A 14,129-nucleotide genomic window follows, 5' to 3' on the forward strand; every position below is an offset into this window, starting at 1 on the left:
CCCTCCCCTTCCCTTCCCTTCCTTTCTGTGATATGAAGGTAATACCCATTTCCCAAATTCTAAAGATTAGTTGGATTTAAACAATAACATGTAAAATATTAGGCCATATTAGGCATTCAATAAATAAATGTTAGTTCCGTCTCCCACTATCTTCTATTAACTTGTCTTTTTCTCTCAATTTTCCCTCATAAATGACACCAAGTTTTGTCTTTTTGATATCCTTTAGTGCTATCTTGTTTGTGGCAGTTCAATAATTCTGTTATATGAAAGTCAACCTTTTTATTTTTCTTACCTTGCTAAGTTTGCTAACTTTATACTAAAGGCATGTAGATATGTCAGCTGATTTTGTTCAGGCTGCTAAATTAAGCCAATACATATTTTTTCTTTTTCTTTTAAAAAAAGTTTCTTCTTGTATGTCCTTCCAATGAGTAATTTTTCTAGTTTTAAACAGCCAAATTCATAATAAAAAGTGATAGTTATGTTTATTGAATATTCACTGTGTACCAGGCACATTATATGTATTATCTCATTTTCATCCGAAACCCTGTAAGACTAGTGTTTTTATTATTTCCAAAACCCGTGAATCTTAGGGAATTTAAGTAAGTTGTCCAAAGTTGCACAGTTAATGAATGGCAGAGCCAAGATTTACATGCGGGCAATCTTACTTGTGAGCTGTCAACCACCACATACTACTTGATAGCACCAGAATAGCCTAAATCTCAAATTACCCAGTGTGTATAATTCAAACAAATTAATGCTTTGCGGTACTTTCTCAAAGTGCTTTTATCCGTTGTTGGAGATTTAGGAGTGATAAGGTTCTGGCTACTTATCAATATTAAAATTTTTCTCCGACATTTCTTAACAATTATATAGATTGCTGTTCTTCCCTACAATGTAAAACTTTTATTAACCTTCATTAAGTTCAAAAATAATAATAGTAAACTTTTACACAGTTTGGTAAGTGGTTGACATTGTTCTAAATGCTTGTACTTACTAACTTATCAGTTTTTTAAAATTTCATGTGTTTTAGAGTTTCCTGAACAAGTTTTTCCCAAGTTCTATGTTATTCTTTTTGATGAAAGGATACTGGCTTCCCTACAATCATCTTTTCAACTTCTAAAATGTTTAATTTTTTGAATTGAGAGAATGCTTTAAAAGTCTGTAAAGCTATAATACAATTCTAAATGGAACTTCTCTACAGTATGTTTATTTCTTTCCTAAGCTTTTAATTCTGGTGCTACACCCAGGTTAATTTAAAACATATTTTTTGTTGGTATTGTATTGTATTTTATTTTTTGAGACAAGGTCTCACTCTTCTGCCCAGACTGGACTGCAGAGGTGTGATCATAGCTCACTGAGACCTCAAACCCTCTTGCTCCAACTGTCCTCCCACCTCAGCCTCCTGAGTAGCTGGGACTATAGGCGAGCACCACCATGCCTGGCTAATATATATATAAAATTTTGTAGAGATACGGTCTTGCCATGTTGCCAGGGTTGGTCTCGACTCTGAATCTCCTGGCCTCAGAGGGTCCTCCTGCCTTAGCCTCCCGAAGTACTGGGATTACAGGAATGAGCTGCCATGCCAGGCCCATTTATATAGAATGTTTTCATTTATTACATCTGGGGAATCATCTTTTCAAGTTAATTAGTCAATTTGATAGTTTTAAACTAAGAAAATTTAACAGATTCCATCAATCCTAACTTCATTCCATCTTAATGTCATAAATTAGAAGGTTAATTTTGAAAAATTCTGCCTTTTGGTTTTAAAACTTAAGACCAAACAAGTCAATTGAATTGTTAATCAGTTTTATTATGTAAAGGAAGGAAGAGAAAGAGCAGGCTTTTGTTTTTTGCTTCTCAACTATTTTAATGAAATTAATAGTAATGAGTAACTTTATCTCAGTTGGTCCCATCTTAGTGGGATTTTCGTAACAATTATTGAATAATATACTTTATAGTCAAGAACATTTTTATGCTATAGATTTTCGAATGTGTATAATACATTATATGAATCTATGTCTCAAAGAGTCAGCTTATTTATTCTTTTTACCTTAAAAGAATACATTTTGCACTGATCTATTACTAAGCTAATTTGACAGCTAGGGCTAGCAGTTGGTGTAGATTTGAGCGAAAGGTGAAATGAAGAACTGAAAATGGGAATTGGTTATTAGCATCCTACTATGTTTTATTATTCAAGTGATTTAGGACAAGTTACTTGAGTTCTCTAGGCTTCATAAATGATTTTTTTTTTTAACTTTATTGAGGGTAGGGATCATGACTTAAATTTTTTTTTCTATGTTTTTCAATACCTCAGTATATTGTAGGGACTTGTTGAGAACTTGTTGAATGAATATATTGTTCGGGGTTTACCATTACTCAGTATTTTAGTTGTCACATCTTAAAATAGATCATCATTTTTACCATCACACTCCCTTCATAAGATATAGAAATGAAGCCCTTCTTGTTTGGAAATAGTGGTATTTTGGTTTTACTTTTTTTTAAGTTACTGTTGTAAGGTACTACTTTAATATTTTTATTTAACTTTGTTTGTCTTTAGTAGGACTAAGTTAAAGAGAGCTTTGACTTGCTTAAACGTTGGGCAGAAAAGCAGAAGAGAAAAGGGAAGTGGAAATCAAAGCAACAGAGAAAAGAAAATGCACATCTTTGGCAAATAGAACATGTTGCCAACATCTGTATCACATAATAATCAGTGGCAAGTTGACATCATTTGCCTAGATGTTCTTTACTGAAGAAGAATTTTTTTCACTTAAAAAAGGAAAAACCTCAAGAGGCTGCCTATGTTTAAAAAAAAAAGAGCAAGTGTTTTCATTTGGTTTTTGATGGGAATGATAATACATTTGAACATTTATTTTCCCATTACAAAGTACTAAATGAAGTCAGACATGGTGGCTCATGCCTTTGATCCTAGCATTTTGGAAAGCTGAGGCAAAAAGATGACTTGAGATCAGGAGTTCAAGACCAGCCTGGGCAACATAGTAAAACCCCGTCTCTACCAAAAAACAAAAATTAGCCAGGCATGGTGGTGCACACTGAGGTGGGAGGATCACTGAAGCCCAAGAGGTCACGGCCGCAGTGAGCCATGGTCATGTCGCTGCACTCCAGCCTGGGTGACAGAGTGAGAACCTGTCTCAAAAAAAAAAAAAAAAAAAAAAAGATTATGCTAAATGTAATATGTGTAATCTCATTTAATCCTCGAACATTAATTTTTTTTAATTTTGAAGATGCAGAGATAGTTTCATGGAGATTAAATGGTTAGTGCCAAGTTACACAGGTAGTGAGTGTTAGATACAGGATTTCCGATTCAAAAACTTTATTTTCTTCCTACTGTTTCATAAATGTTACATTTAGAAAATTAAGAAAAGTGGACATATAAGTCCATTAAACAAATATGGCAACAATAAAACTATACTTGTTGTGTAGTCTGGGCAGTAACAAGAAACAGAAGAAGGTGAAAGATACAGGGACTGAGAAAGAAATGGCAAGGATCAGGAAAGACAGCACACCATAGTGGTAAAGAGCACAGGCTCTGGATTTAGACTACCTCATTTTTAATTTCAACTCTGCCACTTACTAACTTTGTGATCAGTTACTTCTCTGCTGTGTATCCTTATCTATAAAATAAGGATAATAATAGTAACTTACAGGGTAAGTAATAAAGCTACATCCTTTGCTTTTACATGTTAAGACCTATTTATTTCATCAGCATCCCCGACCTCTACCCACTGGGTGTCAGTCGCACTCCCTTTAATTCTAACAACAAGCTGGGTAAGGCCAGATTCCTTATTACCCTTTTCTACAACTCTTGACATGCTGTGTAGTGTAGAGTGTAAGGGGATAAGGATAGAAGCAGGGAGCTCCATTAGAATGCTGTTGTGGTAATCTTGGTAAGAAATGATAGTGATTAGATTCTGGATATATTTGAAGGAAAAGCCAATAAGATTTCCTAATGGGTTGAATGTAGACTGTGAGGAAAAGACGTAATGAGTGGTTCCAAGAATTTTGGCCTGAGCAGGTAGAAAGAGATTTTATCAACTGAAATAGGAAAACACTAGGTGGGGTAGTTTTGGGGGAAGAAAATCAGAAATCCTGTTTTGGACATGTTAGGTTTGAGTTGTCTGTTACATCTAGCTAAAGATGTTGAGCAGGCAGTTGAATATACAAGTCTGAAATTCAAAAGAGAAGTTTAGGCTAGAGATATTAGCGTGGAAGTTGTCATTGCCTAAATCAACAGAACTTTCTACAATGATGGAAAAATGTTTATATCTATACTGTCTAATATGGTAGCCACTAGCCACATGTGGATTTTGAGCACATCAAATGTAGCTAGTGTGACTGAGGTACTGAATTTTTTAATTTTAGTTAATTTAAGTAGCCACATCTAACTAGTGGCTACTGTATTGGACAGCACAAGCTATGATAGTAAAACCATAAGACTGCATAAGATTACCAAGAGATTGAGGGTAGATCAAGACTGAACCTTGGAACTCTGCAACTGTAAAGGGATCTGAGAAATGAGAAAGCATCAAAGGAGGCAGAGAAGTAGGAGGGACCAGTGAGGTAGGGAAAAAACCTGGAGGCTTAGTGAATCCAGCTTATCAAGGAGGAAAGTGATCCTTTTGGCAAATATTTCCAATAGGTCAAGTAAGTTAAGGACTGAAAAATAACCCTTGGGGTTACCGATATGGAGGTCTTTAGTGATCCAATAAGAACAGCTTCTGTATAGTGATAGGAAAGATATGATTAGCATAGGCTGAAGAAAGAATGAGAGGATCTTATTTATCCTGTGCTTTTTACTTTTTCCCACCTATTTTGTATTTTTTCTCCTCTTTTGCCTTCCTTTAGTTCAGTTATTTTTTATCCTTCTTCTTTCCCCTCTACTAAATGTAAGGTTATACACTGCTTTCTATTAATAGTTACCTTAAAATAACAACATCAGTGTGTGATATTGATCTGGACAACATAAGGACCTTTGGACATTTTAATTCCAAGACCTTCATCTGACTTTTTTTTTCCCCTTTTGGTCTGGAATTTTAATTCTTTTTTTCTTTTTGTTTTGTTTTGTTTGTTTTATTTTTTTGAGATGGGGTCTCACTCTGTGATGACCAGGCTGGAGCTCAGTAGTGCAATCTTGGCTCACTGCAACCTCTGCCTCCCTGGTTCAAGCGATTTTCCCACCACAGCCTCCCAAGAAGCTGGAATTACAGGTGCCCACCACCATGCCTGGCTAATTTTTATATTTTTAGTAGAGATGGTGTTTCACCATGTTAGCCATGCAGGTCTCAAACTCCTGACCTCAAGTGATCTGCCCACCTCGACCCCCCAAAGTGTTGGGATTACAGATGTGAGCCACCATGCCCAGCCCTACTTATTTTTTTCAAACCCTATAATATTTATTCCTTACATTCATTAAATTTCATAAATCTGTAGATAGGTACCTTTAATGATCAGCCATTATCTCTACAGATATTACTTCTGTCTTCTTTCTTTCTGATTCTCCAATTACATGCTTGTTAGACCTTCTCATTCTATCTTCCATGTTTCTTAAACACCTTCCACATTTTCTGCCTTTATTTTTCTCTCTCTGCCACATTCTAGGTAGTTTCTTCTGACTTATCTTCTGTGTTATTAATTTTCTCTTCAACTTTTAAACTCATTCATTGAGTGTTGAATTTTGGCTCTTGAATTTTTTTTTTCCTAAAAATTCACTCTGGTCCTTATTTAAACATACTAAGTCACTTTTTGAAAATGTCTACTTTTTCTGTTATTTAAACATGGGAAATATTATTGTTTTATATTTTTATTCTGTTGATTTTTATAGTTGAAGTTCTCATGGGTCTGTTTCTGCTTTTGTTTCTTATTCTCACTCATAGTACTTTATTTCCTGCTATGCTAGGTTATTTTTGACTCACTGTTTGTTGTCCTTAAATGATTGTTAGCAGGACTTCTTTAAGGCCTACGATGAAGGTGTGTCTTCACAGGAAAGATTTACATTTGCTTCTATTGGTTACCTAGAAGTAAGTGCTACCAAGCAAGTTAATCTTAAATTACATTCATAGCTTTCAGTGTTCCTTGCAAATTCTCATGAGGTGCAGTTTATGGTAGTAAATTATCAGTTTATGGTAATAAAAAAGCTCATACACACATATGCTGTGGTCAGTAGTTTGGGGTGTTTTTTTAATTTATTTGTTTGAGATGGAGTCTCGCTCTATTGCCCAGGCTGAAGTACAGTGGTGCGATCTTGGCTCACTGCAACCTCCACCTCCTGGGTTCAAGCTATTCTCCTGCCTCAGCCTGCCGAGTAACTGGGATTACAGGAGCATGCCCCCATACCTGGCTATTTTTCTATATTTTTGGTAGAGATAGGGTTTCACCATGTAGGCCATACTGGTTTTAAACTCCTGAACTCAAGTGACCCACCCACCTTGGCTTCCCAAAGTGCTGGGATTACAGGCATGAGCCACCCCACCCGGCCAGTTTGTTTGGGTTTTTGTCATTTTTTGTTTGTTTGTTTTGAGACAGGGTCTCACTCCGTCACCCAGGTGGCTGGAGTGCAGTGGCACAATCATAGCTCACTGTAGCCTCCAAATCCTGGGTTTAAGCAATCCTCCCACTTCAGCCTCAGCCTCCAAAGTAGCTGAGACTACAGGCATGTGCCACCACCCCCAGCTACTTTTGTTTGTTTTTTAGTGGGGATGAGGTTGTGCCTTTTTTGCCCAGGCTCATCTCAAACTCCCAGCCTCAAGCAATCTACCTCAGCCTCTCAAAATACTGGGATTATAGGTGTGAGACACTATAGCCTCTGGTCCATTTTAAGAAGACTTCTTTGTAGTTCCCTTATGAGGGAATAAGCTAAAGATTTTAAAAGTATTCAGTATTTTTAGTTTTTTTCCTGCAGGAAAAATTAGTCCAAATAGTCTAATCTGTTTTATTACTGAAAATGAATTGCCCCACTTATTTTTTAGTAAGCTGAAAAATAAGAAATAACTCCATTTAAGGTTAGCAAGTTTCTGATACATATTTCAGGCATGTACCTCATTAAGATATCTTCAGCAAATTCCAGTATTTTTCCAGTTTCTTATTCATGAATATTTATTAGTTATGGATAATAAAATATTTTAAAATTAAACTAAATTATTTATCTTCTTTGTGTAGGACTAACTTCTTCAGTGCTTAGAGTGTGAGAAAAATGGCAAATATGAATAGTGATTCTAGGCATCTTGGCACCTCTAAGGTAGATCATAAAAGAGATCCTGGACCTATGAATATCCAGTTTGAGCCGTCAGATCTAAGATCCAAAAGGTAAGCATTTAAAATAAAACATTTATTTCATAATTAGAGTCTTTAATGATTAAAATACATCTAATTATAACCAAGCATGTATAGATTTGATTATAAAATATCTGATTTCTTACAGGATTTGTGTGTGTACATGTGGAGAGAAGTAAATAGGAATACTATATACTGGTTTATATTTGATTTTTTTTCCCCACTAAACTCAACATCTCTGTTGGGGGAGGGGTTGTGGTAACTTTACAAAGTAAGATACGTTAATATAATTCATTTAACAAATATGTATTGATTACCCGCTTTGTGCAAGGTAATATGCTAAGTGCTCAAGGTAGAAGAGTAAACGTAGTAGAAAATCTTTACCTTCATCGAGGTAAAATTTCAGAAGATGGTTTAAAATAATTTGAGTTTAAATTTTATTTCATTGTATACCTGTAAAACCCAAAAGAATCCATGAAAAAATTATAAACAGTAAGAGAATTCAATAAAGTAGCTGCTTACAAAACAGGCAAAAATAAATAGACTGCCAATGAGAAAATGGAAGAAAAAATAAAATACATAGAAATGGTCTTATCATGAATGTGTAAAATCTATATGAGAGAAACTAAAATGCTTCTGACATAAAATGAGATTTAGAGTATTTCATAAAATCTGAGATGCTACTGATTATAAATTGCATTTTAAAAAAAATTTAACACTAAGGAAAACTGCTGCCCATACCTCTGATGCAATAACCTCTTAGGACTTAGAGTTTTTGTTTTGTATTTACTGAAAGAACTCTTGGGCCACGCAGGGTGTCTCATGCCTGTAATCCCAACACTTTGGGAGGCTGAGGTGGGTGGATCACTTGAGACCAAGAGTTCAAGACTAGCCTGGCCAACATGGCAAAACCCCGTATCTACTAAAAGTGCAAAAATTAGCTGGGTGTGGTGGTGCACACCTGTAATCCCAGCTATTTGGGAGACTGAGGCATGATAATCACTTGAACCTGAGAGGCAGAGGTTGTAGTGAGCCAAGATCATACCACTGCACTCCAGCCTGGTAACAGAGCAAGACTCTGTCAGGAAAGGAAAGGGGAAAGGGAAAAGGGAGAACTTTTGGACTTATGTGATATTTTATCCTATATTTCTTATGCAGTTATAAAAATGAAAATAGAAACAAAGTATATTGATTAAGGTATTACTGACACCTCACATTTAGAATATGATTCTTCTGAATTATTTTTTGATGTAAAGTCATCAAAATAGGTGTTTTCCCCACATACACACAGAATTGTCCTTAGTGCCATTAAGAACCCTGGTGCTGTAACATTTCCTGAAAAGATTTTCTTCCAGGTCACTGACATTTAAGTTCTGATGCTTGCACTTTCCTTATCTTACCAGAAGATGTCACAAAAGGTTTTCTAACAACAACATGACCCATCTATCTTCCTCAAATGGTCTTTTAATGGTTTGTCTAACGTGACCAGGGATGGCAGTTACCTATCATGCCATCAGGAATAACTACTATTATATTGTCACTTGCTGACAGTGATTTTTTTTTTTTTTTTTTTTTTTTTTGAGACAGAGTCTTGCTCTGTAGCCTGCACTGTAATGTGGTGCAATCATGGCTTGCTGTAGCCTTGATCTCCTGGGCTCAAACAATCCTTCCACTTCAGCCTCCTGAGTAGCTGGGACTACAGGTGGGTACCACTGTGCCCAGCTAATTTTTTAGAAATTTTATTTTGTAGAGCTGGGTTTGGTGGCTCAAGCCTGTAATCCCAGCACTTTGGGAGGCCGAGACGGGCAGATCACGAGGTCAGGAGATCGAGACCATCCTGGCTAACACGGTGAAACCCTGTCTCTACTAAAAATACAAAAAACTAGCCGGGCGAAGTGGCAGGCGCCTGTAGTCCCAGCTACTCGGAGGCTGAGGCAGGAGAATGGCCTAAACCCGGGAGGCGGAGCTTGCAGTGAGCTGAGATCCGGCCACTGTACTCCAGCCTGGGCGGCAGAGGGAGACTCCGTCTCAAAAAAAAAAAGAAAAAAAGAAATTTTATTTTGTAGAGAAGGGGTCTTGCTATGTTACCGGGATGGTCTTGAACTCCTGGGCTCAAGCAATTTGTCCATCTCAGCTTCCCAAGTAGCTGGGACTACAGGCGCACACCACTGCACCAGGCTAATTTTTACATTTATTTTTTGCGGACATGGCATCTCACTTCATTGACTGGGCTGGTCTTGAACTCGTGGGCTCAAGCAAGCCTCCCACCTTAGCCTCCCAAAGTGTTCGGATTACAGGTGTGAGTCACCACGCCTGACTCTGGCAGTGATGAAAAGGTGTTCTAGATTATGAGATTCATCCTTACTTAGAAGTGTTTAAATGTGTATATTAGAATCAGTAAAATATGATATTATAAAAATAATAAAATGAGGCATATTCTGCTCTCATTGGGAAGACTCTGAAGATGTCATAGTCTTCAAATTTTCATCCATAAATTTAATGTGATTTTCCCCCTAAAATGCCAGCAGCCTATTCCAAAGTTTATATGGATCAGTAATTTCACTTCTAAGCATTAATTCACTTTGTCAAAAATGATATGTGCACAAGGTAGTGTAATGCAGTATTTTTCATAATAGTAAAGATTAAAAGCAATCAAAATTTCTTTTCTTACAGGATTGGATAAATAAGTTGTGGCACATTTATACAATGGAATATTTTTCCTCTATTAAAAAGAAGGAGGTGGCTTTATTACATGTCAAAATGGAACAAGTCTTCAACATATTTTGTTAAGTGAAAAACTGAAGTAGAGAGCAGTATGTATAGCATGCCACCATTTGGGTAAAAATAAATTAATATAATATGTATAAATGAAATTTTGAGTAGTAAATAGGAAACTGTAAGATGGTTGCCCCCTCAGAGGGAAACTGAGTGCTTTAGGCGGGATGGTGTGGCAGATACTGTAAGGTAGACACCCAATAATTGTTCAGCAACCCTACCTATTCGTTAATGTCAACAGAATCCTTATTTTTTTGAATCACAATGGGTCTTCATCCAAGAGATGAAAGATGGTTGGTTTAAGCTAATCTTGATAATCCTATTTTCATTCCCACATACTTAATTTTTCAGTGTTTCTTGCAACTAGAGGTGGAAATGTGAAATTTATCACATGAGAAATTTATCATTGTCATTTATAGTGGCCATCGGAAAAGATAATGAAATAAAAATTTCAATTCTTATATATTCCAATGTCAGTAAATATAAGCACTAATGAATGCTGACTTGAATGCTCAGGGTTTTCTTGAAACTTCTAAATTCTATGATAAATAATTGACCACTGTGACAACAGAACATAAGTCATTAAAGTGCATTCCATTACAGTAAGTTGGCAGGAGTTCAAACAGTTCTCCGTAAATTTGTTCGACTGGGTAGATTAAATGGCAATATATTTTCTATAATGAAACTTGTTGAAATGAGAGGGAATCAGCTATTTACAATCATGGCATAACTACCTAGGTAAGCATGTTTTAAGAAAGGCAAATACAGAGACTTAGCAGTACTAAATGCTAATTTGCTTGTGGAATAATTTGTTTAGGAAAACAAACTAATGAAAAAAAATGTGAGCACCTTAAAACATTGTTATTTTTGTTAAAATATGGATTACTTCACGTTACATATATAAATAAAACTCATCTACACTGAGGGAAAATTATCTTCCATTTGAAGAATCAGATTAGGACAACTATTTCCAACACTGTAGTCATTTTAGAGTTACCTTATGACTTTGGCAATATCTTCAGTAGTACCTGTATGATATAAGTGAATGTTTCTTCAAAAATCTACTTTTTAAAATTAGGGTTAATTTAGCCTCAACACAGATTTGTAAAACGATGGATTTGAAGTGTTGTTTATGCTTTTTTTCTAATACACATTGCATTAAATACGAACTAGTTTAAATACCCTTTATTCTTATGCTACTTACAATCGTTTTACATACTACCATACTTTGAGAAACTGTCTTTGGCTGTCAGACTATGTCAAGTATATATTTAGATTACTTATCCTCAGTTTAGCTTGTGGTTTTATATCTCTTCCACTAGGTGGCAATAAAATCACATAATTTTAATAACTGCTTTGGACTGAAAGTATGATGGTTCTGCTTATCCTTTTAGTGGAACTGGGGTGTAACTAAACTTACGTGGAGGAAGAAGCTTGTTGTTACAGAGGAACAATATATGTCAAATCATTTGGGGTCTTTTTCAAACTATGCGGGCCTACTTTTTATTCTGCATACCTCCCCTCCCCCACCAATTTTCCCCCTGGTTTGGGGTGGAATAAGGAATGTGAGTGGAGGGACAGAAAGGTTTAGAAGTCTCCTATCCTGATATATGTGCTACATTCCATTAGCAAGCACCAGTCTAAGAGGTTATTTTCCTGTTTTTCCCAGACTTTCTGGTAGCCAAAGATAGAACCTGATTTTCAGTATTGCTTGATATTGCTGCATATTCAGGATTGCTGCTGCTCTCAGACTATGCCCTGGGGAAGTTGACCATCCAGTTAGCCTACACACAGATTGTGAAATAGTTAATTTGTTTTTGAGCTTCTCCTGTTTTTCAGTCTTCTCTATCTCTGTTTCCTCTTCTTCTATTTTCCCCAGGGCCTAGGGATTTCATATCCTTCTCTTTATGCCCAGTATTACCCAGGGCAGGAATTCACTCAGACTTAACCCCTTAGGTAATTCTTTGTAAACCATATTTTTCTTCTGGCCCTTATTCACCAATACTTATCTGTCCTATTCCTGCCAGGGTTCTGTTGTCAGCTTGGTATTGTAATGGAAAACAATTGGATGTATCAGAGACCTAGTCTATTACATTTCCATGGCTATTTGCATTTTAACATGGAGAATCCGGTAAATATGAAATCCTAACCAAAAGTTTCAAGATTTTTCTAACTGAGAACATTTCAGGTGTTCTGATAAGCCAGTGGATACAGGCAGCATCCCTACTGCCCTTCAAACAACCTAGGTATGCTGCGGCACTCTTTTTTAGAATGTCTTCTAGTGTGTACATCTGTAAATTGGTCTTTCTGTCTCACCTGTCACTAATACTGTCACTGTAGAGCAGCCTAAATTGACTCTTTTTGGTAATTGAGGTCTTAGGAGAGAGGAAGAAGGAAAAATATATAAGGACAAAGAATTTGAGAGAATAAAAGGATTCTGATGGGATTGGAAATAAGACCCAGTCTAACAAGTTTATATTTCGATTTAAGACATCTCTAACTCCACATCTCAGATTGTCCTCTTAGCACTTAACAAAAAGACAGTTCCTTTGGGGAATCTAGTACATCTAGTAAAAGGATATTTACTAAGGCAAAGTGAAGAGTTTATCTATTAATAGGTAAGGGTAGATAGATGCTGGCCCAGTGACAGTGATTGGAAGTAATTGAGGCTTGGTGGTTTCATAGCTGGGATTATACAGATGTTCAACAAAAGACAGAAAAGTAGTTTTCCCAGGAGGGGTGGTTTCTAGAGCCGCATAAATTATATTTTGAGGAACTTGACATCAGTGTTAAACAGATAGACTAGGACCTTGGTCATTCATCAGTGGCTAGTGCTGATGGCCAACTTGCTAGTTGTATTACTTTTATACCCTTCTCCATCCTCTTTCCCTTCCATTCTCTCACACTTGGGCGCCCCTCTCTTCTCTCCAACTTTCCACTGTTACTTTTCCTCAAAGGAACTGTCTAAACACTTGAAGAGTGTTTAGCAAATCCTGACCTTAGAGTCAGGGATGCCTTAAATCTAAATACAGGCAAGACACAGTGGCTTACACCTGTAATCCCAGCACTTTGGGAGGCTGAGGCAGGTGGATTGCTTGAGGCCAGAAGTTTGAGACCAGCCTGGGCAACATAGCAAGACCTATGCAAAACTTAGCAAATCTCTACAAAAAAAAAAAAAAAAATCTAAATACAAACTTTGTTAGACTGGGATCTTATTCCTAGTCCCATTAGAATCCTTTTTTTCCTTCATATTCATTGTCCTTATATATTTTTCTTTCTTCCTCTCTTTTCAGATAGTTTTGTTTACTTAATTGCCCTTTTGTATCCATAACTGCTTGCCTAAGTGGCTTCTTTCTTTCCTAGATCATTCTGTTCTAATTGATTTTACTATTTGTTTACTTGCCTGGAAGCTGGTCTTGCTTTATCATCTTTTCTCCTTCTCATTATTATTATGATGCTCCTCCACTTATTTTGGGGTGTTCCTGATAAACCCATGTAAGCCAAAATATCCTAAGTTGAAAATGCATTTAATACCCAGATAAAACCATCATAAAGTAAAAAAATCTTAAGTTGAACTGCTGTAAGTTGGGGACTGTATTAGAGAAGCCTGAAGAAAGAGGGAGCCTCATTGGGTTTGACTGGTACTCTTTAGGGCCAAATCAAAAGTGTGGGTTTTTTGGAGGAAATAATATGAAGGGTTGGGCTAGCATTGTTCTCTGTTTGCTCAATATTGTAACACATCCAATATTGTAACACATATATATTTAGTCAAAAGCGTTTTAGTGCAATAGTATAATCATACTGTAAAAGCAGTGAAACCAATTGCAAGTATATAACAAGAGATTTGAAACTTCTTTTAACAAACAGACTTAAAACCAAATATTATTGAATTGATGGAGGCACATGAAAAGCAAGGGTCTTGTTACAGCTCAGTGACTGACTACAGGCCAAAAATAAGGAATTTGTGTAATAATTACACATGGAGATTATGCATCTTTGGCTTGCCTGATATTTTTTTTAGTCTCATTCTGAAATTGTTCCCGAAGTCTATTGCTTTTTTATGCCTT

The 14,129-nt window shown here is 36.3% G+C and overlaps 1 protein-coding gene across 5 annotated transcripts in view; it reads left to right on the forward strand.

Annotated features, from left to right (window-relative positions):
* SLC38A9 (solute carrier family 38, member 9) overlaps nucleotides 1–14,129 on the forward strand; it is a 98,769-nt gene that overhangs the window by 6,664 nt on the left and 77,976 nt on the right. For 2 of the 5 annotated variants that reach the window (XM_011996748.1, XM_011996752.1), the window contains exon 3: nucleotides 7,174–7,320. In XM_011996748.1, coding sequence (XP_011852138.1) covers nucleotides 7,208–7,320 — 113 coding nt within the window. In that variant the 5' untranslated portion in view covers nucleotides 7,174–7,207. Of the gene's footprint in view, nucleotides 1–1,324; nucleotides 1,423–2,560; nucleotides 2,714–7,173; nucleotides 7,321–10,340; nucleotides 10,801–12,089; nucleotides 12,194–14,129 lie in introns of those variants that run through there. The other 3 variants (XM_011996749.1, XM_011996751.1, XM_011996750.1) reach the window with 3 other exon arrangements.

The sequence above is a fragment of the Mandrillus leucophaeus genome, unplaced genomic scaffold (genome assembly GCF_000951045.1).
Source record: "Mandrillus leucophaeus isolate KB7577 unplaced genomic scaffold, Mleu.le_1.0 Scaffold523, whole genome shotgun sequence".
Classification (NCBI taxonomy): domain Eukaryota; kingdom Metazoa; phylum Chordata; class Mammalia; order Primates; family Cercopithecidae; genus Mandrillus; species Mandrillus leucophaeus.